At 40.7% G+C, this 27423-nt stretch overlaps 1 protein-coding gene across 3 annotated transcripts in view; it reads left to right on the forward strand.

Moving 5' to 3' along the window:
- Positions 1-27423, forward strand: part of ITGA9 (integrin subunit alpha 9) — a 237722-nt gene that overhangs the window by 180403 nt on the left and 29896 nt on the right. For 2 of the 3 annotated variants that reach the window (XM_038123406.1, XM_038123395.1), the window contains exons 24-26: positions 12576-12701; positions 13298-13417; positions 15085-15186. In XM_038123406.1, coding sequence (XP_037979334.1) covers positions 12576-12701; positions 13298-13417; positions 15085-15186 — 348 coding nt within the window. The remainder of the gene's footprint in view (positions 1-12575; positions 12702-13297; positions 13418-15084; positions 15187-27423) is intronic. The other variant, XM_038123404.1, reaches the window with a different exon arrangement.

The raw sequence follows: 27423 nt of genomic DNA on the forward strand, positions 1-27423 counted from the left end.
CAAATTCTTTGACATTTTCCACTTGTTTTGACCAAATCTTCTAGATTTGAAAGTGCTATGGTATTTGTATAAGCAGTGGATTTTTTTTGAAAATTCTAAAGAGGATGTTCTTGGAAAAGGCATTTTGAATGTAAAAACAAATAATTGTGTTTCAGTAGAGTCTAATAATATAGAAATCAAGACCACTGAAACATGGAAAAACCCCACTGTGATCCATATATTAAATCAGGCCACAGCAACAATATTGTTGTCCAGTTGTGGCCTGCTCATGATTAGCTTCTAAACTAAAGTAAAATTTGTCAAATTACCTAGGTATTGAAATTTTACAACAGTGTCCCAACAAAAAATCATGGCCTTTCAAATGAGTGGCAGTTTGATTTCTATTTTGGTCAGCTGAAACTGTTGCTACTTTGTGAACAGCCCATAGGTCCTATTTTTTGGCTGAATATGTGAATTCCAATTTTGAAAAAGATGGCTTATTTGCCTTTTGATAAAAAGAAATTTCAGATGAAGAAAGATGTGAATTAGAATGGATATATAAACAATCTGTTATCAGAATGATGAAGGAAGCCGGAAGTTTGGCAGATTATCATGAGTAATCATGTAGTAATCAGGAGTTTTGCTGTGGTGTGGAAAAATATATGCATAGTTGTTTTTTTTGTAAGCTTCCTAGCTAGAGAAGGAAGCTCCTCCTGTTGAATGATTTTTTTTTCATTTTTTTTGCTTCTTTTGAAGGAGTGAGTGTAGGAGTTCACAATTTTTCCATTGGTAAAGCTTTTCCTGCCAAAAACAATGAAGAAAGAAATTCAGACAGTAACTGCTTGGTAAATTCTTTTAACACATGGTCCTGTTTTAAATTCTGACTCTTGGACTAGCTTTTCTCTTCTCTAATTAATGTGCAAGATTTGTGGTGTAAATGAAGGAAGGAAAAAAAAAAACCAAGGAAGCATTTAAAACAATGGTATCTGTGTATATGTGGTGACAGAAGGGTTTTCCTCTGTGTTCATGTATCAGAGTGAAAATAAGCATCTTGTATTTGATTCCTCTCCTGTCTTTGAAAGTACATCATTCCAGTCTTTTGTAAGGTACCAGGTGGTATCAAAAGTATCAATAAACCATTTCTTGGAGGAAACTCTGAGGATGTCTTGGAAACAAATGACATCTTCTGCTTAACTTAATATATCTCCTCCACCCCTCAGGAGGTTTTTTGAATGAAAATGACCCATTAATCTTCAGTTGTCTACAACAGATAAGGAAAATCATCCCCTTGAAAGTCCTAGCTTTACTCCACTGCTGAAAAGAGAGTTTAGATCTTAGACACCTTTCTGATACATTCAAACATCTTGAAACAAAACACAGGAGTTGTTTGAGCCCTACAGGGAATGTACTTACCTGCACAGTCTTCAGAGCTCCTCATCCTAACATCAACACAGCCCATAGGGAAAGTCCAACAATTAGGTAAAGAACAAACATGGGCTTATTTGTATTTAATACAGAAAAGGATGTACTGTATAGACAGATAGAACCTAGCTGAGGGAACATCAAATGCCAAGTGATCTCAGGGTCTTTTAAAATAGAGACATACCCTGAGCATTATATATTGCCTCATATGTTGGTTAAGCCTTTCACAGTTTGTCATAGGGAGAGGAAAAGTACTTCTCAGTGACTCTTTCTTGGGTTTCATCTGCTAGAGGCCAATATATAGGGAGCACATGAATGTTAGTGATAAGCTGATTTTTGTGTAAGGTGGTGGTCATTCATTCCTAGGCCTGAACCTTCTGAGTACCTCAGAGTTAAATCATACCAAGTGGTCAGTTTTTCTTCTTACTGTGTACATGTGGCATGTACAGCTCTGTCTAGGAAAGAATCTGCTGTTTTGTAAGTCAGGAACTTTATATGAGAAGATCTTTGCTTTTGTAACAAAGCTGGGTAGGAATCACTAGTTCTTGAGAGCAGTACTTCTGGGAATTTTTGCTAAGTATGTACAAATTGGCTGCAGGACCAAGACCAGGCCAATGTTGCAAGAATCATGCTTATCAAACCTGATTAGTTAATTAAGCTATATATTAAGTGCATCAGAAAAACATCTAAAGGTGTTCCAATCAGGTTAGCATGATTTATGCCAAATATGCATCTGGTGCATTCTCCTGTTGTCTAGAAGAGCAGAAGCCAGAGCTATGGCTTACTCCCCCTCTAAGCTGATTTAATGCTTTAGCATCTCCACTTTGTTTCCGCTTGCCTCTTCTCATGGCCTTGTAAGGCTACTTATTGGATCTTTGGACTAATGGTTTTCCATGCCATCATTGCTATTTTTAGTTTAAATCTTTCAAGAGTTGTGTAAACTGGGTTAATTTTTAAAATTACTTACTGTTGTTTCAGTGGCTCTTAAATTTATTACCAGAATCAACAAGACTGCTCTGATTCAAATATATTTCTTTATCTGTGAATATTAAACATTCTTGGCATATGGTGCAAGTAGTCAGATAACATATTTACATAACTTATTTGTCTACTGTTGAGTCTGACTTTGTCTGGAATTTCTTGTCAGTTCCCTTTTTTTCTCAGTGTGACATGTTACATTAACCCTGCTTATCAATTATTTGTTGACTTAATAAAGGGTGAATCAGTATCTTTGAATCAGAATACTTGCATACATTTTTCCCATAATACTAGGATGAATGTGCTACAGTTAGCGACAAAGACAGACAAACACATCTGTTATTTATTTTTCAAGTTTGAAAACTTGAACTGCTGCTTAGTTGTTCATACATAAATAAATCAGTTTAAAAAAACATACAGGACAAAATAAGTAAAAACTCTCTGTCAGACCACAGCCAAACTCCTAGTTCTTTGGAATCAGTATAGCCCAGGGATGATGAGAAAGGCATCCATTACAGAGTTGAACAATGCTAAAAATTTTGTGAAATGACTGGCCTATGTTCAGACCTTGAGCATGTTTCCTGAAAGTGAAATTGCTGTTCCAAATATCTTGTGTCTCATGATGTTTTTCCTCAACTTGCCCACACACTTTTTCTGAGGTTGGATGTGAGTTTAGTTTTATTACATACACTCACGTCTGGATTCCACCTTCCACCTTGCTTTGTATCAGCTTAGTTCTACTGACTTCCAGGCCCTCCTCCACAACTATTGATGATTTAGCTGAAAAGGGGAATCCCAGTCTTACTGGAAGAGCTTGGAAACCTTAAGTTTTAATACCATAATGTTTAACACCATAATTCTTTTGCTTTAGTGGAAATCTAGTGTTGCTAGTATTAGTAATGAGCTGAAGATACATATTTGCTCACACACTTATTTTGTAAAATGTCAATCAATAAATACAGGAATAGCCCTTGGCTTCTTATATACAGCAGTGCAACAGGGAGATTGTACATAATGTTTTGTTGGAAGCAACAGCCAGTTTTCCTCCTGTTTTTCTGTCTCATTCTTCCAAGAGATTCCTATCACTTGCACATACTTAACCCCACATCAATTGCTAATATCCACTTGGTCCTCAACACTTGGTTCTTGGTCCTCAACTGTCCTGTCCAGCCCATTTTGAAATTGTATTTAATTTCCTTCTTCCAGGCTGACACCTTGTGCTGGGTACAGGGCCCTGAAAAAAATGGGAGGTCTTGCCTTTGATGCTTGTTAATGGGCTGAGGATAAATCTAGAAGGGGCTACTGGCTTTCAGTTCACCTCTGAAGTTTATGTTACTGGTAATGTGGCCTAAACTCTTAAACTGTTTGCTAAAAGTTTGCTGAACTGCTGCAGTTTCTGAAAGGCCTCAAAGGGTTGCTAGAAATTGCCATGTTCTGAGGGTAGCTACAGATTGGCAGAGATGATGCTGCAAGTACCCTGAAGGTGGGAAACAGAGATGATAGCAGAACAGGAATGTGCTGAGGCAGCATCTATATTATTTCTCCTAGAAACTCCAACCATTCCCAGGTGACTTGGCTTCATGGGCAGCTCTTGGTTATTCTCAGTGTTTCTGGGAAAATGTGTTGTTTTTACCTTTTCCACTAGTACTTCCTTCTTGGAGCTGCAAACCAGGCCCAAGTATTCTCATAAATCTCCCTACACCATGCAGGGAAAGTCAGAGATGATGATCCCTATGTATGCAATGCATTCAACATGGTATTCTCGTACAGCCCTATTAAAAATCCTGCAGGCTTTTTAGGATGTGATGTGTGTGGAGTGTACATGATATGTTTTACATACAGCTGTTACACTCTGAAATGTCCTCCTGCCACTTTTTCTCAAGAGTGGTATAATCTTACATGATGAAAAACCATTTCTACTTTATGGGTTTGCCTCTGCTCAACCTATAAAGTAGCAGGAAAAAAGTAATTCACATTCAAATATTCAGAATACATTAAAGTCATCCTGCAGTAATTTCTTTCTTGTTGCAGACAGAGCATTTAAAAAGCATGAAATAACGTGCATGCTTTCTCTGGTGGTTATATCTTGCCTCTGAGAAATTTAGTGGTTTGTGCTGAAAACAAAAAGTTGGCAGAGTAACCCATTGTACAGGGGGTCCTATTTAAACGTCTCTCAAGCATGTTCATAGGATTTTCACAGGGAGAGCAATTTACAGTAAATTAACAAAGCTAGAGACTAACTTAGCTGAATGAGTGTGTGATCATTTATAGAATCATAACATGACAGAATGGTGTGGGTAGAGGTAGTATGAGGAATTTTCTGCTGTTCTGCATAATGACAGATTAGTAATATTAGTAGCCTTTGCAGTTATGGTGACATGTAGAGGCCTGTTAATGCAAGGTGCCATTTACAGTCTGTGTAGTACAAATGTTCTGGCTTGTATCTTCTTACATTTATGCATATTACATGTATATATGCACATGTGTTGAATACAATAGAAGACTACACATATATATACATACACATATACATATATATATACACATATATACACACGCACACACACACACATATACATATATATATATATACACACACGTATATTCTAGAACAAGTAATGATTTTCAGCTACTCAGATTTTGGATGGCCACTAAAAACTGTCTGAAAGGTCATGATTTTCAAGTGTGTCGTGGTTTGAGAGGAAGTGAGTTTTTTGGGAGGTGGTGGTCAAACCAATAGGTGCTCCGATATGAATATTGGCACCTGGTTTGGCCACTGAGGATATGGATACACCTCTGAGAATACAGGGGTAAAAGCAAAGAACTCCCAGGGGAACACTCTCTCTTGGTTCCGGTGGATGGAGAGGTCAGACCTCCCCTGCCCAGCTGCGGGCTGGGCGGGGGAGGGGAGGCCACGAGGCCGGAGGGAGGTAGGCCAGAGCCTTGGGCAGAGAAGGGAGGCCCCGTCAGGACAAGAGTGAGTTCCCCACAGAGGTGGAAGGGTGGAAGAACTCTGAGAGGCTTTGGGCAGCCCCCCTTTCTCAGGAGGGAGAGAGAGAGAGAGAGAGCAAGCATGCCAGTTTGATAGCACTGGCCTGGCCGAGAAGGAGAAGGGGGGGCGGCGAGAAGAGTGCCCGGCAGGGCCAGTGTGGGAGTTCTGGATGAGTAGAGACTGTGATTTTAACCCTTCTGTGGGATGATGGAAACCTTGCAAATGCCGATCCTCCGGGAACTGAAGGAGAAGAGAGATAGGGATAAAATAAGAGGAAATGCGCAAGTGTGATGCAAGCTGTGCAAGTGAAGAATGACTGAGAGAAGTTGAGAAGAATTCTAGGTGGGAGGAGATGATGGAGTGGCTTTTGGCTGGACTTTTCTTGTATGGCCATGGACAGAACCTTTCCTGTAATACAGAGACTGCATTTTAGGGGGAGGCGATGGCTTGGTGCCAAAGGAGTGATGTGAGCGGAGACGACAGGTGATGAGGTGATGGTGCTCTCGAGACCCCTCGGCCCCAGGGGGTGAAATGTGGGGGGGGACTAGTGTCCCAAAAAGGTGAGAGACTGTCGTTTTCTCCTGGAACTGGGCGAAGCATCATTGAAAAGAGAACCCTAAAAGTAGCTCTGGTCCATGTGCAGTGGTGGGAGCACTGGACATGGAAGGAAGAAGTCACGAAGGGTGGTGCTGAGTGACATGGAAACACAACTGGACTCGGCTGTGTTTCCAGGGGAAATTGCCTGTGGTGCAAGAGGGACTCCTCTCTCCTTGATGAAATGAGAGGTGATTGTTGGAAGGGTGGAGATGGACTAAGAGTTGATTATTTGAAGGGTGATGGACTGGTAAAGATCTAAGGTTTTGTTTTCTGATGTGGGAAATTGAGTGGGAGGAGAAAGGTTTTGGAAGGTTTCCATTTTGTTCTCTGTGTGTTCATTTTATTATAGTTCTAAGATAATAAAGTTGTTTTTTTCCTTGTTCACAAGTGGAGGCTTGCTTTGCTCTGTCTCTGATCGCATCTCACAGCAGATACCAGGGAGCTTCTTCATGGGGGCGCTGGCATTGCTCCAGTGCCAAACCATGACAAAGTGCCACAGATGTCTAAGTGAGGCACCTGACAATAATGTGTTGTTATTGAGAAATGTTGAAGGCTATTCTGACATCCAGTGGTGTCCAAGAATGCATGTGATATCTGACTGCAGGCTGTGCTACTGCATTAATCACTCTGATATTCCACAGTGAGAATATCAGAATAATTTTTTTAACCTTTCTTTTCCCTGGGGCTGAGAAGTTTGACAAAAGTGCCTTTGAAATTGAGGTAAAAACTAGAAAAAACATGATGTGTGCATTGATGTTAAGTGTTTTGCAGCCTAAGACAAGACATTGCTGTAGAATGGGAACATCCCAACCATGGTAGAAGGAAACGACAGTTGGTAAAAACTTCTGTGGGAAGATTTTACTTTTGCTCTTGATGTTGGTTTGCCTCATGTGAAGGTTGAAGACATTCAAAATAGTGAAAGCATACTTCATTCTAGTAATGAAAATGACAAAAATTTTTCTAGTAATGAAAATGACAAATAATAGGTATATCAAATCTGTGTGAAAAGATTTTATAAAATGTTTGTATTTCCATCAGACAACCACCCCCTTACAAATTTTTCAGTTTAGAATTGGAATTCTGAAAATGTAATTTCTTTGCAAAAAATGTATTAGAAATGTTTTCCAGAAGTTGAAGGCTAGGATCAGTAATTAGTAATACTTACCTCTGCGTTGCAAACATTTTACACTGTTGCCCCAAAAAAACTTATGATATGTGTAGTAGTCTGGACTGTATATGATGACATAGACCACTGAATATAGAGAAGAAGAAAAAGTAAAGACTAATTTAAGGTCTTTGAAATTAGGCTCTTTTTTTTTTCTGCAGTGTAAAGCTGTTCAGTGAAATTTGCTAGGTTAGCCATTAATTTGTGTCTGCAGGACATTCAGACCACCGGACTGGACTCAGAGCAGGTTAGAAAAATGTTTAATATGAGCATAGGTGCTGAAGATGCTATGCAGTTAGCCTGGTTTACCTTTTTCTTTGACCTACTTTATGTGCTAACATGGACTTTGTCTCCCTATTCTGGGTACAGATTTTAGGTACACTTCTAATACAGATTTATCTGTAGGCACCAGACCAGTGCACCAGACTGCAAATTATTTTATTCAGGACTTAATAAGTGGTTTCTGGAAAACAGAATGAAACAACTTTCAGCAGAGACAGCTCCAACAAAGCTCCTTGGAAATCCCTTCTTGGAAGGCTGCAGGGCTACTTCTACTTGGTACCTCTCTTGGGAAAGGTTTTTATTTCCCAATCTGTAGTCATAATGCGGGATTTAAGAGAGCCTGCCTTTTGTGCCTCTTGTTCCCTGCCCAATTGTTCATTTGTGTTAGGAGTTAGATATTGACATTTCTTTGTGGCTTCTGTACAGTTCTTGCACTGATTACAAAAGCAGTGCGCATCTCTTTCCACATCCTATGCACTGCTCAAAAAAAGTCCCTTCTGCTGTTTCTGTAAGATGTTGGATACCAGATCCTGGGAAGACCACTCTGGTGGTAGTCTTTTCTGTTTATAGGCTGCTGAGAAATGGAGAAATGGAAATTTTTAAAAAGCTCTGGAATGCCAGGTACCCTGAAACTCCAAGTCTGATGAAGAGCCTGGCTTCCTTCCTACTGCATTTCAAAGACTTGTACAGTTCTTGCATCTATAAATTGTAAACATTTGGCAAGAAATTTCCTTGTCTGTACCACAAGGTGGCTGGGATAGCATCATGTTTGAACAAGAAGAAACTCCAATGAGGCTCACAATACAAATCATTATTTGTATTTCAGAGTTGCAGTTCAGTCTCAGCATAATGCAGACAGTTTTGTGCTAAGATTTTATTTAACTAGTTGTCTTTCTACAGATGAATATGTAATTGTAGACAAAGTTTATTGAAAAGTTGCTACAAGTTTTTTCTGGTTGGTTTACTGTTGGTTTATGCGTGTAAAAATTAAGAATAACACATGATGTGAAATATAAGTGCCTAACAGTCATCCTAACAAAACAAACAAACCAAAAACCCTAAAAAATACCCCACCAAATCAACTATGGCCCATCCTTTCAAAAGGATGGATTTGCTTCTACCTTAGCATGATCCATCCACTTAGAATTTTTTGTTAAGTTTTTCCCCATTTTGTGGCTCTGTGGTTTCCAAGAGTGCCAAAAGAAATGGATTTCCGCTCAGCTGCCTTGCATCCTTTCCTGCCTGCTGCCTGTCAGCACCTGCTGATTGATCACAGGTACACAGATGAGTATAATCTAATTTCTGCCTGGTTGAATTCCCCCAAATTCTGCTGGCCAAATAGCAATGTCTGCCTTCTAGGAGGTAGCTGCTGACTTTGGCTGCTAAAACAGGGGTATAGGTGACCTGATGGTCTGTTCCAGAGCAGTGCAGGTAATGCGAGGCTCTTAGTTCTTGCACGTTTCCTTCCTAATATGGACTGTAACACTAATTTATAATCCACCTCATACAAGATTGCTGTGTAGTTGGCAGAGAGGAAAAGGTATTTCCAAGTTTGGAGTTGATCCTCTGGAGGTGCCTTTCTCTGTTTCATCTAAAGTGTTTTTAAAATGATGCCAATCTTCAGTTTAAGAAAAGACAGTAACTTCAAGTAGAAAGGACCAGGTTTACCTTGCTTCATGCTAGACAATTACTTTTAGTCTTGTGAGACATTTCTGCTTTGGCTCATTTTTACACTGTACTTTTGTAAGATATAAATCAGGACTAATTAGGAAGTATGCCAAAAGCTTGTGTAGTACAGAAACTTGTACTGTCCTTCCTGTATCTCTTGCATAAATCTAATGACATCTGTAATTTAAACTTTCAGGAATAAAGAACAAGTACTTAATAGATGTGAGAAATAGCTACTCACTTTTCATAATTTTAGAAAGGTTTATTAAACCTTATCAAAAATGCAACAGAAGACTGAATAGAGAAAATGTTACTGTGCTGGGAGCAAAGGATTTTCCCCACCATGTGCTCACCCACACAGTGGAGGTTTTGCCTTTTAACCCTGTCCATCGACCCCTTCTTCACTGTCCAGTGGTGGAGGTCTCTTCCTCAAGTCCTGATTGGAGGTCAGATGTCACCATAGTGACAAGCCGACCCTCCCAAACTTCCCAACCCCAGCTGTCTTGTCTCTTGGTTGCAACGCGAGGGGGTAAAACATAATTATAAATCTATAAAAATTTTCTTAAATTATATTTGTCAGTTAATTGTGAGAGTCAACCATCGCATTATTCACCTATCATAATCCCCCCTTTTCCTTTACTACAGATTATTTGGCTCGAACAATTTAACTCAATGAGTCCTAATAGCATCTGTTGATGTGGGTAAGGACAGAGAGAACCAAAGGGAAAAGAAACAAAAACTTCCTTAGACACCCTTATCCAGAATGAACAGAAGGACATTACAGAGGTCCAGTATGGCTTTTACCCCCATCTACCTTGCCTGTGGGGTTGCTTCCCATACAAGGTGTCTTAGTGGTGAGTACAGAGGCCATCTCAGTCATGCCTTCAGTCCCTTTTGTATTTAAAGAAAGTTGGGGAATTACAGAGGTCTGGTATGGCCTTTTGTCCCTACCTTACCATGCCTACAGTGTTGCTACCTGCAGCAGGGCTATGGAATCTTCCCGGTAGCAAACAAAGGGGCCAACCCGGTCTTGCCCTCCTTCTTTTGTCTTCTTTCTTAAGGAAGCTGCCCCATTACTTTTTACGGTCCCTTGTGTACTTCCCCTCAACAGATGTTCATAATTCTTCCTCATTAAAACATGAAAAAAAACCCAACCAACCAAACAAAAAACAACAGTTCTTGGCCTGGCTGGTGAAAGCTTGATTCTACTTTTTTGGTGTCTTGGTGGTGTTTTCCTGATTGTCTCTTGGTCTCTGCTTGAAAGTCAATCTCATTTCACCCAGCCTGGATGTTATAGTCCATTCTTTGGGTTCTTCTACTGGGCCTTTACCTCTATTGGCATGAGTCCACCACTGCTCTGCAGTTTGCATGGCCAATTCGGTGGTGAGCAGTATCTGGAAGGGACCTTCCCACTGAGGAGTTAGAGGCTGATCTCTCCATGACTTAATCATCACTCAATCCCCAGGATTAGTATTATGGACTCTGAAATCCAAGGTGGTAGTTTGAGGAATTGCCCCTTTATGTCTTAGGCCTTCTAAGGTTCGTGCTGTAGACATAACATATTTTTTGGCATTGGCTCCCCCTTCCTCATAGGTGGCAATCTTCTGGGGTGAGGTCGAGATGGGTAACCCAAACAACATCTCATAAGTGACACCCCCAAATCTGACAGGGATTGGGTTCTAATTATTAGTAAGGCCAAAGGGAGACATTTTATCCATGACATTTGGGTTTCAATCATTAGCTTAACTCAAGCTCTTTTAAGAGTTTGATTCATTCTCTCAGCCCAACCAGAACTCTGCGGATGCCATGGATTGTGTAACTCCCCATTCATTGCCAAGGCTTGAACGAATTTCTGCAATATCTTCTATGTGAAATGAGTTCCCTAGTCTGAATCAATCCTGTTTACCATCCCATATCAGGCAATGATTGATTCTAGGAGTGTTTCACTCACAACATTGGCATCGGCTTTAACAGTGGGTACTGCCTCTACCCGACGAGTCAAGTGATCTACTGTCACTAGCAAAAACTTCCACCGTTGTACCTGGGGAAGCTCAGTAAAGGCTACTTGGATGTTTTGAAAGGGCCTTAAGGCTAGTTCTCACCCTCCCCTAGGTGTTTTCTTCATGACTTTCTTATTCACTTGTTGTCATATCACACACCGTTCAGTCACCTGCTTAGCTATCCCTAAAATTCCTCTGCATCCCCAATCCCTTAGAAATTGTTCACTTGGCACTTGTGTACCCCAATGTGTTGTTCCATCTATGCCTTCCAGCATTTTCCTTGGCAATGGGTTTATTACATTTACCTCCCATCTGCAAGTCTCCATTTCCCTTCTTTATCTTTCTTGGCTCCTATTTTGGGGAGTTCTTCCTCTACTGTCCGACTAAACACCAGGACTTCTCGTATTTCTCCCATGGGGGTTAACACCAGTTTTTCTGTCCCTGATTCCCCTTCATTTTTAGCTTCTAAATCCACTAAATTGTTCCCTTGCGCCTCTTGAGTTGCCCCTTTTTGATTCCCTTTAACATATACCTGCTACTTCCTCTGGTAATTATAAGGTTTCTAACACTTCTAAAACAAGTTTTTCATGAATCAGTCCCTTTCCCTTTGAATTTAATGGCCCCCTCTCTTCCCAAATTTTTCCAAAGGTATGCACTACACCAAAAGTGTATTTTGAGTCTGTATATATTGTTCCCCTTTTCTGTGCTAATATTTCAGAGCTCATTTTAGGGCATATAGCTCACATGCTTGGGCTTGGGCTGATCAGCCCTTTTCTATGGCTACTAACCCTTCATCTACTATAGTGTACCCCGATACCCGGTGCCCCTGGATTACCCTTGAAGATTCATTGATGTACAATAATTTTCCACCTTGGAGTGGTTGATCTGTTAGGTCCTCTCTTACTCTAGTTTGATAGTTTATAACTTCTAGGCAATTATGTATTAATTCCGCACCTTGTTCTCTATATAAAAACTGGGCAGGGTTGAGTTGGTTACTCACAATCAGCTGTAAATCACTATTTATTAAGATGGCTTCATACTTTAGCACTCGGGAATCAGTGATGTAGAGGAAGATTTTTGGGTCAGCCCTAGTGGTAAACTCTGCCTACTGTTCCTGTAACTAGGACAACTATTGATTTAAAATGCTATGTCATAACATATATTTTGCTGAGGTTTTTCTCCTCTGTCTATATCTCCAGACATATAGAACACAGACACCTACATATGAGCTAGGTTAGACATATTCGTATCCTGTCCAGTCAAAGGATTTCCCGTGCATGATTATCTGGCTTACTTCAGATACTTTCTTTAGGGTTATTTGACTCCCATGGTGGTTATTTTTCTCTTTTGACTATTAATAGGAGTCAAGACATTTAGCTCAGATTTAGGTGTGTTTTTACAGACTTAGGTGTGTTTTTACAGGCCAATTCAACCTTCTTGTGTAATTTCACTAATTCAGAATAATACTTGTGATTTATAATTGTGCATGCAGGTTGGTCAGGAAAAAGGAAGCTGTTCTTTCCAAAGAAACCACAGCCCCTGTGTTGTTCCTCAAGAAAATGAAAATATTTTCCACACAATATTTGCTTTTTTCACGAAGTCTGGCAGAAAAGTATTGGTAAGAAACAGTACCGCTTATGGCACCACTTGTACATACAGCCTATTTTACAAAACATTTTGCATGGTTTGGCATGGCGATCTGAAGCAGATAGTTTATTATGAAGCATATATAACAGTACTGATGATATGCTGGGGGGACATTTAGTGACTGTAATTGTCTGCTTTTTAAAAGTAAATAGGAGGTTTCAGGAAGCACAGTGGAAAGGGCTTTAGCTGATGTGGCAGCACACACTTGGTAACCAGAGCCTTTGCTCTCTCAAAGGCATGTGGGAGCAGTGGGTCACTGCACTGTACTTGATGCCTGACCCACACAAAGGGCCAGTGTGCAGCTGCAGTCCTGTTCCTTTCAGTCCTGAATGCTTGCCTGGCTCAGCAGCTCTGTAGAGGACTGAATTTCACCTGGCTTTCTTTCATGCAGGCATCTATAGCCAGCTATCTTCAGGTCTTGGAAGCTGCTACTTCAGTGCAAGAGTGCTGTATTATAGCAGTTATGTAACTTAGTTTTCTAGTGTGTTTGCTGTTTATCATTTATAATTGAATTTATCATTTAATTTTTAACCTTTGCCTAACAACTTTTTTTCATATTTCCTGTAGGACTGTGAAAGACCAGGCAGATCTTGTTTAATTGTACACTGCAACATAAGCTCACTACCTAAAGCAGAGTCCTGTGATATAAATATATACATGCTGCTGAATACCGAGATACTCAAGAGGGTATGTGGTCTCCTTGCAGGTTGTCTTCAATGCCAGTTTAAGTGTGCTTAGGTGAACCAGTGAACTCAAAACTTCCACTTATTCCTCTTTACGAGTGTGTGAAAAATAATCATGGTATCAAAGACAACAGATCTACTTATTAACAGTATGTATGGAGGTGTTAATCTTAGTTCTTACCCATTACCCATTAAGATAGAAATAAATTTAGTTCAGAAATTTATACATTGAGAAATGACAAATGAGACCCCTAATTGTGTGCATGGTGTTTAGGCTAGAGATTTCTGAAAATCTAATTGATTTCTGAAAGTTTTCATTCTAAAAAATGTAAGTGAATGTAAACTGTGACCAGCTATGTATTATCTTCCTGTGTAAACAGAGACATAGCAGTATTTTGTAATTTTTACTACAAATTATTTTTATTCAAACTGCATCATGACCACATTAATGCTGAGCTTAACATTTGTGGCAAGAAACAAATGGTTGCCAGTTAATTTCTGTCTTCTCTGAAGCTGCTGAATGAGACAGTAAATAGTTTAAATTTTTTTGTGATTTACTGCATTTTGATCTATGTTCCTTTACTTACAAAAATGCTGACTCTAATTCTGGCAAGATGCTGTAAGGTTATGAGGGAATAAGATAATTGGAGGAGAAAACTGGTAACATGAACCTGTTAAAATAAACCTGTCTTTTATAGTTATCAGATTAAAAGCATCAGAGAGAGCCCTTATTAGAAAACAGTTGCTAAAGTAATTAATAGCCTTGAGGTTTTCCAATTGAAACCAGTAAGTCTGTTAATCTTTGTTCATATTTGAAAACAGGAAGTACAGGCATGGCTGGAAGTTTCAGGTATTTGTTACATGCTTATAGAAATGCTGAAATATATAAACAAGTAACTGAATGCATGCAAAATATGCTTCTTGGGATATAGCCAGGATTCATCCCATTGCTGGGTCCCTTCTAAGATTACTTTAGCAACACTCCTTTAAAAGACATAGAGTGTTTACATATGTTTGAGTATCACCAGTGCATGCCGTTTTCTACTTATTACATACTCTTCCCAAGGCAAACTGCATACAAGTGAGTAATCTCTAAGTTGAAATGGTATCTAATTGAAATGTGCCTGTTAAAATGCACCGGGCATTTTATTGGAGAAATACGTATTAATGAGAGGAATTGTACAGTGAATAAGACAGTTGCCATGCACAGATTCAAATAAGAAATTCTCCCCTGGGATATATTGTAGTTTATCCCAGTTTCTGCATATCGTTTTTCTGTTCACTTGAAAAACAAATCGGCACATTTTTCACAGTTAATATTGAGCCTGCCTGTGTAATTGGAAATTCTCTGTCTTGCTTTCATGGTAAATGTGGGAAACATTAACAAACCACACACAAAGTATGTGTTTAAAATCTAACATATCTGATTTTGCTATAATCTGAAATAATGTGCTCAGGTATATCTGTCTGTTATGAGCATAAAGTATATTTTCAAAGCAGAGTTGTAACCAGGCTGGTATTAACTGCCAACCTAGCCTTCACTAAGTGTTGTCTGAGTGTATTTATTATACTGGCAACTGTTTGATGGTTTGTTGGGCTTTTTTTGACAGGGGGTTGGTGCTTTTGTTGTTGTTGTTGTTAAATCCAGTTCTTCCTATTTTTTCTTCTCAGGACAGTTCATCGGTCATCCAGTTTGTCACAAGGGCAAGGCTACAGGTGGACCATGACCTCAGAGTTGTGGAAGTGCCCAATGGGAACCCAGAACAAAAACCAGTGAGTACACAAACCTAAAGAGAAGTGTTTCCTTATCCCAGTGGGCTGGAAATCACTAAGAGCTCTGTACAAACTGGAATTTGTGCCTGGGCTAACCCACAAAAGTGCCCAGACTTTGTCTGAGTAGACTGACAGTACTGTGAACTGTATTTTTTGGTTTGGCTCTCTGTAATAACCATGTCAACAGAGTGAATGATGTTGTGTCAAAGCAGAGTGATCTGTGTTGTACTAGCTAAAATACCCTTGAGGTATAAATGGAAAAATTAAGTTTAGATCCTGATTTAGGGTTGACATTTGCTTTAATCTAATTCAAATTTCCCTTGAAAACCTAGAAGAGACTTGAAACCTCAGCAATGTCTTTTCACATGTGCCAGAATTACATATTTAGAAGTATTAATGATATTTTGGAAGCTGTGAAAATGCAAAAAGGTGTCTAAACTTTCAGAAATTAATTTAACTTTTTTTTCTTGTGCTAAGCTGATAAAAATCAAGTAAGAGCTGATATCACATATTGTGTTGATCTCCCCCTTCCTCCTGAATCTCCTACCTTTTTGGTGCCATTCGTCTTCCTTCCTTCTGTTATCCAAAAGTCTGGCACTCCACTGCTACTGCTGTGTCTCAGTGTCCATTCACCTGGCGGGCACCACCCAGTTCACAGCCTCTTGTCTTGAGCTCCTACAAAGGGCTCAATCTGCATTTAAACCAGCATCTCAATCTACAGCTTGCAAACCTAGCTATTTGTACCAGATGTATCCCTCAACAATCATGTCTGTAACTGTAGTATTGAATTTCTGTTTCATTAGACCTGTCAGAAAAAGGAGTTATTTCATATGACAGAATCTTTTTATTTTTCCGTTCCGTTTTCTTTGTCAGATTTCTGTACCATACCATTCTATACTATAGGCTTGGAAGTTAGAATGAAAAACATTAGCCATTGTGGGAATGTGCCTTGTAAGTGGCCTGCAGTCCTGAGTGTTAATACATTGCTTGGCTTCTCCTTAGTTCTGCAGCTTGCACAGAACACATCTTGCAAATGTATGGCAAAATTTCATTAATGATTTTTGAGAAACGACGCTCACTTTTAAAATTTCAAAGGTTTACTAAACCTTGACAAAAATTCAACAAAGGGCTGAATAAGGAAAAATTTTACAGCGCTGAGAGTCTCTGTGACCAATGGCCACACGCTCGTTTACAAAATGGAGGCTCTGCCTTTTGTATTCTTGGCCCCTCCCAAAGTCTTGTCAGTAAACTCCTTCTCTGCCATCCATTGGTGGAGATCACGTTCTTACAACTTGATTGGTGGTCAGGTCTTGCCATGCTGTGCCTTCTAGTAACAAGGTTGCCCTCCCCTAAATGCCCCGACTAGTGACAACAGTGTAAGGGAGAAGGGAAAGAGGACTATGGGGAGAACATATAAAAATAACATAACTGTGTTTATATAAAATTTCTCTTTACATACACATAATATTCATCTCTTAATTGTGGGAGACAAGCATCGCATTACCTATTTATAACATGACTGAAGTAATTAACACCTGACTGTGATACCCATGACTCAACTGAAATGGAAGAACCCAATATCTCTGTCACAAATATTTTCAACCATAAAAGGTTTTAGAATATCTAAGAAAGGTAGGCACACTGTAAAATGTGTCAGATTGCTATTTTTTAATGTTAAAAATTTAGAAATGCTTTTTTTTCTAGGAATGCAGGCTCTGCTGTATTTCATTGTAATCTAATGCTTAGAGAAAAAAAAAAGAAAATTAAGCAAAAAAGAAATTGTCCTTTTCTATTCTCAGAAAGCCTTTCATCTAGCCTTGAGTTGCATTATGAAGTACACTGTGTATGTGTTGGGAAGATATCTTAACCTTCAAACAAGAGCTTGCTTCCAATTCCTGGGAAGCCCTAGCTGTAAAAGAGCATGCTTGAAATGTTGTAGCCATGTAACATTAATCTGTAGTTTCAAGTATTTTCTCATATGAGTGCCATTTCCTTTCTGCTTTATGGTATTTCCATATGCAAGCTTCAGTATTGCTGTATGTTTTGCACAGGGTCATGTTCAGACAGAAATTTAAGATATGGCTTGGCTCAAGGTATTAATTTTTCTGCATTCTTTTCATGTGGAATGCAGAAGGGAAGAGCAGTTGTTGCAAGCTACAACTATTTAGCTGGAAATAGAGACTGGAGAAAGAAAATGTAATTGTTCAACCTTCTCTTTTCCTTTTGAAAGCTCATCCTGCACTCTTCATTGACCAGAGACTGCTGTACTATATCCATTTGGATAGCAGCTCCTTCTGTACAGATGTGCATGGACTTCCTATGAGACTGTTTGTGACAGTGTTCCCTAACATTTCTTAGACCCTTTATCATGCTAAGGTTGAAAAGGCCTTTTTGCATTCTAAGGCTAAATGTGGGCTCATTCTCACATTGAAATGCTTTTTTGGACCAGGTGCCATTATTTCAATTGGCGCTTTTACATTACAGTGTATAGTATCAGAGTGCAAATTCTCTGTAAAGATAAATTGAAATGGAAGACAAGCAGAAAAGGAAGGCTGATATTTTTATGATAGTATAAGAAATACCAGTGGACCACCCATATAGACACCAACTCTGTCAGAAACTTCGACAGACAATTTTTAAGGGGCATACAAAAGTGTATGTGAGCATCTCTAAGTTGAGTAGCAGGCTGTCTTGGAAATTAACCCATTAAAAAAAAAACAAAACATTTGTGCAATTCTCAGAAATAATTTCTCTGGATTTGGATATGATTTTATGTGATTTTTAATTATATATTTTTGGTTCTGGTTACAATAGGCTGCTTGAGCTCTTATATTAGACAAATCACATGAAGAAGGTGATCAGATTTTGGATTTGGCTCTGTGATGACAGTGGTATTAACATACGTATATATTGTCTGAAACTGGTGTCATGCTTTCAGGAGGCATACTTTATTTTTTTCATCATATGAGTTTCCATGAAGGTTTGGTTCTCTTCTTCTTGGTCTATGAGTAAAACCAACAATAAGCTCCAAGAGAACACGTAGTCAAATACCAGACCGAAGAGTCCACATTTTCTGCTCACTTCTTGTGTGCAGGAAGAGGAGGAGTGCTCTTAAGGAGCAAAAGGACTGCCTTTGGAAGTGTGGAAGGAAGAATTAACTGGATTTTACTACAACAAAACTATCCAAATGCCTCTAAGTCTTCCTTTATTGAAAGTGAGGGAATGCAAACCTGACTGCATGAAAAGGCAACCCCAGATAAAATGTATGCAGGTCCTGCAACACAGTGACCTGTAAAGCTTAAGACTGCTGTCTCGTGCTATCCGCTAAGTACAGGTATGCTCCATCACACCTTTGAATGTCTTGTGCCTTCTGGATAGAGTTCACTGTTCTTTTATTCCCAGTTCAGTCACTCTAGGTTAAATGCATATCCCAGGTAACCCAAAATGTTACTGTATCCCCTATCTATCTATGCCCAAAATTGTTACTGTCTCTCTAAGACCCCTGCACCGGAAAACAGAATCGGGAGGTGGCGCCCAGGGCTTTTAATTGGGACACCCAAGGATCTCTCTCTCTCTCCCTGTATGGCTTGCCTCTTGGCCTTTTCTTGCATCTACTTGCAACAGTAGCAAGGGGAGAATCTGCATTTTGCAATCAGAAACTGTTTCAGAGTGTTTCAGAATTTACTGTTATATTGCAACACCTGTGGACAGAATTAAGCCAGGGCTGGTCTGGTGCCAGGGCACCACTCATCAGTGCTGAAAGTCTGTTCTTCCTTCCCTCCTCTTCCATTGGAATAGGGACCCAAGGCAGCAACACCAAAACTGGCAGAGTCCAGCAGGTGTCAGGAGGCAGCAGCAATTGGGAACACTGATCCCGCACACCCGGGCAATTCCTATCTGCCACGAGTACTGCTTCGAAAGCTCCTACCTCCATGGGAGGGTTTGCTGCCATTTTCCCTTTGTTTTAGAACCACACACTCAGCTGTGGCAGGCAGCATCTTAGTATGGGTCACTCTGCAAATTCAAGTTTCTCTTTGTCTCTGGTGGGGGTCTGTTAGATGTAGCAATTTTGTATTTAGTGATTGTTTACTGTTATTTTTTTGCCTGTTGCTGTTTTGCGTGCTAGTAAACTACTGTTTTTCCCTTATAAATATAAGTAGTATTCGGTTTCTTCTTATTGGTGGAAAGGGATTAACACTAAGGGAGAGAACTCATTGTAGAGTGTTCCCTTTAAATTTTCTTAAACCAAGACAATGCAACACAGTCAAGTGGTTGTCCTCCATGTTTTTTTTTTCTACTCAGAAGTTAGGTATGTTTATGTTTCCAATAATAATATATTTTGGAGAAAAACAATAGCTAAAAAAACTTACAAAAAGTCAGTGTATGGTTGTGAAGACATGGAAGATGTCTTTATATGCATATTCTGTGCAAAGAGATTTAAATGTATATTCATGAACCTAAGCTTTAGGTGTCTGCCTGCAGCATTGAGGACTCCTGACTTTGGCCTGTTCTCCATGTCTGTGTTGAAGCAGCCTGTGGTACTGGACAATGTTCATGATGTTCCAGTTGTTTTTTTTTAATGCATGCAGGAATACCTCTTCCACTGAGAAATCCACCGCCAACGTCTCATTTTTTAGAAACACTCAGCATTTTCAGGCACCAGTTCTCCCCAGCTTACCTTTTTAATACCTGGTTGGAGCTTTCTCCAGCAGCTTTGCAGCCTCCTTGCCAGCAAATTGTTTGCTGCTGTATTGTTTTTGTCATGTTAAGTTATTCATTTTATTTTACCTTTCCATTTGCTGCTATAAGATTCTTTTTATAGATTTTTTTCTCTTTACACTGCAGTCTCTCAGGTAGAAACATACACTTCAGTAAAGGAATAGAATACACTATAACAATAAGTTACAGTTCATTTCTCAGGGATAGAGACAAGCAGGTTGCAAGGAAATTTCAGGTTTGTATTTTTTAAGAAAATATACTTTTCTTAGTATATGTAAATAAATAAATATGTATGTTCTGGTTTGAAAGCAAAACCAGTGAGAGACTCCAAATCAGAAATACAATTTATTAGGAAAAGGAAGGAAAAAAAAAACCCAAAATACATGCAATAATACAAAAGAAAAGCCACTGACAGAGTCAGAATACAACCTGACACCCTGCTAGTTAGGGTGGTAGTAGCAGTCCAGATGAAATGGTCTTGTTGAAGTGGTGATCCCATAGAAAAGATCTGGTAGATCTTGTCCTCTGGAAACCAGTGGGTAAGGGCTTCTTGTTCTGTCCCAAACCCCAGACTGTATCCAGGTGTCCAGGTGGGGATGCTTAGCTCCTCCCCCCTGGGTGGAGCATCTCACAGTGGGCTGATATCGTTCTGAGTCATGCGGTGGGTTCCTGATTAACCGTTAAACAGAAATGGCTCCTGGAGGGAGTTCTCTCTGAGTCATGCAGCAAGGCATTGATGGGCCCATTAACAGGAGATAAGGAAAAACAATGCCCCTCCTGCTTTCAGCAGCTCTTGAAGATGGAAATAGAATACATCTTTATATTGTCACCTAGGACAATGTGAAAGGGATGTATATGCATATATGTACAGACATAAAGGAGAATAGTGTCTTTACTGGTGAACTCCCCCCAAGCATAACAGTACTTGAATAGAAAAGTCAACCAGCAATACATGTGGTTTGAAAAAACAGAAATAATCTAGGTGATAATACAGAAGTAGAATAGCATTTTTTGTAAGTCTATGCCTCCCATGGTGCTGTGGCTCATTAGGCAGGTACAGAAAATTTATTTAATATACATGGGCAAAAAAAAAATCAATTTACATTTTAAATCAGCTCTTGCTGAAGTATGTTTCTTTTCTTTCTGAGTACCAGTGCAGAGTCTGTACCTCTTCCAAAAAGGCCTTTGACAGAGTATGAACTTTAATTACTTTCTTACATGCTTTACTGAAACAGCATGTTTTAAAACTTCTTAAAAACAAAAGTTCTGGTTCTTCATAATTTGTTAACCAAGATAAAGCTGTCAGGATATAGCAAGTGTTTGGAACAGTAGAAGATGAACTGGTAGGTGCTCTTGTGCATCTGTGTTTGGCACTGCAAAAATCAGTGGTTGGGTGGAAATCTCAGTTATTTTCCAGAAGGGCAGTTACACTGTGTAAAACCTGATTGAGGTGTGAGCTACATAAAGCTAAATGGCAAGCTGCACTGCCTCCTGGGCTTCCCCACTTTCAAATCCTGCATGTACAGTGCAAAATGCAAAAGATAAATATGAAACTAAAAATCCTCATATGTCAAGACAGCAATGTTTTTCTCATTTTTTCCCTGGCATTTTATCAGAGTCTGAAAACATCTAATCCATTCTGTATTTTGTAACTGTTATATGTGCTTTCTGTGAACCACCTGCTGCCCCTACTGCCCCCTTTGGGATATTTTGCCAAAACCACGCCACTTATCTTTAGCATCAGTTACTCTTATCACTCCTGTCTTCTCTATAGGTCAGAGCTGTGGGAATTGGGCTGAGCTGGAGGCTGCCTTGTGCTCCCCAACCTGTTAGCCACCCTGTAGAGGCTGTGCTGCTGGGATGGAAAGGACAGGGAATTCAAGGTTTCCCCAAGAATGGCTTTTAGAGATTGCGCAATGGCTAGCAGGTCCAGCAGCAGGTGGCAGATGGTATACTTCTCTTTAGTACAAATTAACCTCTGCCTCCAACCTTCCCTCCAGAGATGGCTTGCTTCCCTGACATCCTGTCACTGACTGTATTGCCTTCTTCCTCATACTCCAGATAGACAATGTACTGTGACTGTTAAGTCTGATTCAATTTGGGTTTGGCTTGGGTTTTTTGTTGTTGATACCTTCTTCACCAAAACTCATTGCAGTTGCTGTGTATTAATGCAGGTAGATTTTGAGGACTTAAGATGGCTAGGGACATTAACATGCACAACATCCCTGCTCCTCTCCAAGCTACAAAGCATTGAATGGGTTTTTTGATGCATGTGTGTTGATTCCAGGCTGCTAGAAGAAACCAGATAGCTAATAAGCTGCTGCTCTGCCCTATTCACTCAAGCTGTGACTGCAAAAGCTACAGCCAGGGTCTTCTAGCCAGTGTGCTTCAGACCTGAAATGTGAAGCTATAGAGATTACATATGATTTAATCTCTGCAGCTTTTTCTGGTTCTGTCTTTTGGCTGGATGAAGTGCATATAGGTCTATTGTGCTGGAGGTTGTGATATGTTAACATTTGCTTGCTGAGTAGTAGAAAGAAGGCACCAGAGACTGCTTGAAAGGTCTCTTCAGTAAAGTTGGCAATATTTAAAATGTAAAGGGATTGGGTTTTTTAGAGACAGAAAGGAAAATAAAATTAATGTCTTGTTATCTGAGAAATAGTCATAAGACCTGTGTCCGTAAGATGGATGCTAACCTTAGCATCTGTGAAAACTGGACTGCCACATCAGATCATCTTTCCAAGCTGCTTAGAAATACAAGTGTCTTGGCTAAGAAAAGCAGGAGTCTCCCTTGGAATGGAAAATATGACCCCCTTCCCTCCAAATTATTATAACTTTGACATTAAGGGGCTTTCAGGCAAAGATACAAGATAAAGACTAACAAGTCTTTACTAATGTGTGTATGCATAACAAGGCGAACAACAGTGTTAACAACAACAAACATGAACAGAAATCCTGATAAACAGTTTCTTCCCTCTCTTTAAGCCATTTCCCCTTTGGTGCAGTTACAGTCACAGCCGCCAGGGGTGCTGTTGGCTCCTGGCCAGGCAGGGCAGGTGCGAGGATTCCCCTGCAGCTGCAGGGTGTGCTGTGGCACAAGCTTCGGCCACCTCTCTCCATGCGGTAATGGCAGACGCAGCTGGCAGGAAGGGATGGAGAGGGGCCTTCCCTTAGAAAGTCACTCAGCCGATCCCTCTGCCCCCTCTGGATAGCAGAAGGAGCTGTAGCAGGAACCTCAGAGTGGCAAGCTGGGAAGGCAGGGATGAGCAAAGTCCTGAGGTGGTAGATGAGATGTATCAGAGCTCCGCAGCTGTAGCTGGAACTGCGGAGCTTCCCAGCAGTGCAGAGATGTGATTTACAGTGTAGCAAAGAAACCTAGGAGCAGTGGCAAAAACCAGTGGGGACTGGGCAGTGGCCGCTGGACTTGGCCTGAACATGGCTCCTGAGCATGGCTGGGAGAGAGAGGCTTCCTTGGTGGGAGAGGGGACTTGGGTATCCTAGGGTTTCCCCTGAAGGACCTGAGTGGATTATGAAAGTCCTTTTTCAGTGAGGTAGGATGTAAATAAGGTCCCAGTTCAGTGGCACCTCTCTCATGAGCAGAGGCTCATGCCACAGCAGAAGAAGCAGGACTGGGCTAGGCTCCAGTGGTGGCAGTGAATTCTGTCCAGCTCAACTGTCCTCCTCTGAAGCTGAGAGAGGAAGAGAGAGAGAGAGATGGAGAGAGAGCTAGCAGCTGCCTCACCCCTTTCTTTTCCCAGACAAATTCTTGCGGTATCTCCACCCTTCCCAGAGAAACCCCCAGATAAAAAGAGAGAGTAGCCAGCTGGACCCCTCCCCTGAGCTGTGGCCACTTCTTTTCTCTATCTTAAGTACCTGGTCATTATTGTCTCCTAGTAAAATATATGGGGAAAAATTCTTTGAGAGAGAGAATCTTAAACCCCAGCAAGAAGGAAGGAAGAAGATCTGTGTTTGATCTCTATTTAGTATTTCCCTTACACTGGGTGTGAGGGACAGTCTGCTGCTTAAGAAGCTCTCTGTTCAGCAAAATATGTTTAAAAGTCTGACAAAGGCTTTGTGCTATGTGCTATTATCTGAAATGCTAAAATTATTTTTTCTTGGTTGAAGAACTGGTCAGTGTTTGAGAACTATTTTGAATATTGTGATACTAGTTATGGGAATATGTTTGGATAATGCTAAATATGTAGAGCTTAGTTCATGTCTATTTGCTATGTTTTCAAGTCTTGTTATCATGACGCCAAAGCAAGGCCACTCACGGGCATCTTTGAAAGGTTGTGGTGATCAGGAGAGGTGCCTGAGAAATATCACCCTGGTCTTCAAAAAGACCAAGGAGGACCAGGGGAACTACCAGCCAATCAGCGTAACTCAGTCTCTGGAAAGGGAAAGGTAATGGAGTGTGTTATTCTGGAGGCCATCTCTGTCCACATGGATGACAAGAAGGGGATCAGGAGTAGTCCACATGGATTCACTAAAGGCAAACCATGCTTGACCAACCCGATGGCCTTCTGTGATGAGACAGCCATCTGGATGGATGAGGGGAGAGCAGTGTGTATTGTCTGCCTCTATTGCAACAAAGCTTTTGACACTGCTTCTCATGATATTCTCATATGCAAAGTCAGGAAGTGTGGACTAGATTAATGGCTAGTGAGATGGATTGAGAACTGGTTGAACAACATATACCAGAGTGTTATAGTGGCACGACGTCTAGTTGGAGGCCTGTCACTAGTGATGTCTGCCAAGGTTCAGTACTGGGCCCATGTTAGGTCACGTGTGCGGAGTGAGGGGCAAGGAGACAGAGACACTCATCCCCAATGTTCATGTGCACAGAGGAAGTTTCTTTTTCCAAGCCCTTCCTTATGCCCATATAAAGGGTATTTTGAAAGACCTGGTCTGTATGTTCTCATTGGTCTGAACTCCACCCTCCCTCAGGATCTGGCCAGTGAAATGCTTGCAGCTTCATAAGAGACCTGATTGGGAGAAGCCACTGTCATTCAATCCTGGGACTTGTTAGCAAGCTCATGTATGCTATTTGGTGATAGGCGCAGTATTGTTTAACTTGTTCATCAGTGACTTGGGGGAAGGGGCAGCAAGTTCACTGACAGCACAAAGCTGGGAGTAGTGGTTAATACCTCAGAGGGCTGTGAAGCCCTTTAAAAAGACCTCAAGAATTTGGAGAGATGGGTGGAAAAGAAAGGTCTGAAGTTCAGCCAAGGCAATTACTGAGTCCTACGCATGGGGAACAATAACTCCCTGCACCAGTGCAGGCTGGGAGGCAAACTGCTGGAAAGCAGCTCTGCAGAGAAAGACCTGTGGGTCCTGGTGGACAGCAAGCTATCCATGAAGCTGCAGTGAGCCTTTGTGGCCAAGGCAACCAATAGTATTTTTGAGTATGGGGAGAACATACAAAAATAACATAACTATGCATCTATAAAATTTCTCTTAACATACACATAATATTAATTTCTTAATTGTGAGATCTAACCATCGTATTACCCATTGTTAACATCTACGAAATGGTTTAGGCACTTTTAAGCAAAGATAGATAGTGAAAGTGGTTTGTGAAGGGGAGAGGAAACCCAGCTACTTTGTGTTGCCACATTTCTCCTCATGGAGAAAAGCAGGGCACAATTTTTCCCAAGAATATTTCTGGGATTCACATTCTCTGAACATCAGACTAAGAAAACACAATTCTTATCATTTGCTGTGCCTGTGTTGTGTCAAAGTAGAATGCAATACGGAGATTGTTTGCCCAAAGTGAGGATGTTTTGTTCCTTTGACCTATCAGGGCCAAGAGTGTGTCTGTGTTGGGACTGTCTGCTGACAGTCACGAGACAAACATGGAAGAACGAGAGATGAGTGCAGTTCTGTGCAGTTGTGAGCAAGAGTGAGTGCATGGCAGATTCAGTTTTAGATTTACAGAATAATATAGTAGAATAAAGTATTTAATTAGCCTTCTGATGACGGAGTCAGATGCATCTTTTTCTCTCCCCTCGTCGGAGTCGCCCTTGATTTACAATAACTTTGTCTTGCAAAACAAAGCCAGACAAAGCAAATGAATTACCTTTATAACCCCTCCTGCTGCCTCTCTGCATTTGCTGGATATTGTAAAATTTAACATAGAAATTGCCTTCACTGAGGAGAGATGTTCTTGAGTTTTCTACTGGGGAACTAGTTTTGATTGAAATAAGAGTTTGAAAATTCACATAGTATATATGAACAATGCAATTTGCTCCCATTGTCTTCTTGAGACAGATGGTGCGAAGACTCTTTGTTGTCTGTATTTCCCTGCCATATATGCTTTAGAAAAAGAGAGAAGAGAACAGCTCCCAGCATTTCCAGAAAAACCCATGACTGTATGTGTCCTTGCCTCTCACACAATGTGTCTTGTACAGCACAGGAGGGATGATTTGTATTTAGTTGTGATGTATGATTGTCCAGTTTTTTGGGGGAGAAAAAGTAGTTAACAAGCAGTGTTGGTTTGAAAGACAAATATCTCCAAAGGAAGGTGGAAACCTTCCTGGAATGCAAAAATGACCCCTCCCTCCAAATTATTGTGACTTTAAAAATTTTGGGGTTTCGAGGCAAGAATATGGGAAAAGGAAGAACAGTTCATTACTCAAATATGTGTATGTAACAAGACAGAACAAACAACAACATTGATGATTTTAAAAAACCCCAATAACAGACTTTTCCCACTGGTTAAGCTATTTCCCCTTCGGTGTAGTTGCAACCACAACAGGGGGTGATGGTGACTCAGATGAGGCAGAGAAGTTGTAGTGCCTCCATCGCGGCTTCAGGGGACACTCTGATGCAAGAGCGGGACCTCCCTGGTGGTGATACTAGCAGCTCAGGTGAGACAGGGGGAAAGGAAAAGGAAAATTACTCGGCCAAGCACACGTGCGAGTGGTGCTCGGTCTTTAGCGCCGCTAATTGGAGTTGGTACACGCTGGGAAGGAAGGCAGGGATTTATCATGATGTTGCACTACAATACAGAGAAGAGGTCCGGCGAGGGCAGCTCCGGATTCAAGCATCTCACTACGCAGTGGCTTTGGGGAGGGGGTGGAAAGGAATGACTCCCCCAGGCACCCACATGGACTGTGCTTCTCTCTCTTGGTGCTGGTAGCTGGCAAAGTCTCAGTCAATGGGGCAGCCAGAACTCTCTCTTTCTCTTGCAAGCAATGGGCTTACAAGCAGGTGGCAGACAGAGCTCCATGGCAATGTTGAAAGTACTGTGCAGGAGAGGTCCTAGGTGAAAAAAAACCCCACATGACTTTCTCTGCTCCAAGCCAGGAAGTGACTACTCCCACCCAGCTAAAAACTCCAAACCTCTGTTCCCCTCCCCTCTCCAAAACCATTTCAACGTATATCAGGGTGCTTGGCTACTTCTTTTGTTTCTTAATCACTGTCTATTCACCTAGAAAGCCACCCTCAGCATCTCCCTGATAACAAATGGGAAGAAATTCACTTGAGAAAACTTAACCCACAGAAGTTCATAATGAA

Source organism: Motacilla alba, chromosome 2, assembly GCF_015832195.1.
Source record: "Motacilla alba alba isolate MOTALB_02 chromosome 2, Motacilla_alba_V1.0_pri, whole genome shotgun sequence".
NCBI classification, from domain to species: Eukaryota; Metazoa; Chordata; class Aves; order Passeriformes; family Motacillidae; genus Motacilla; species Motacilla alba.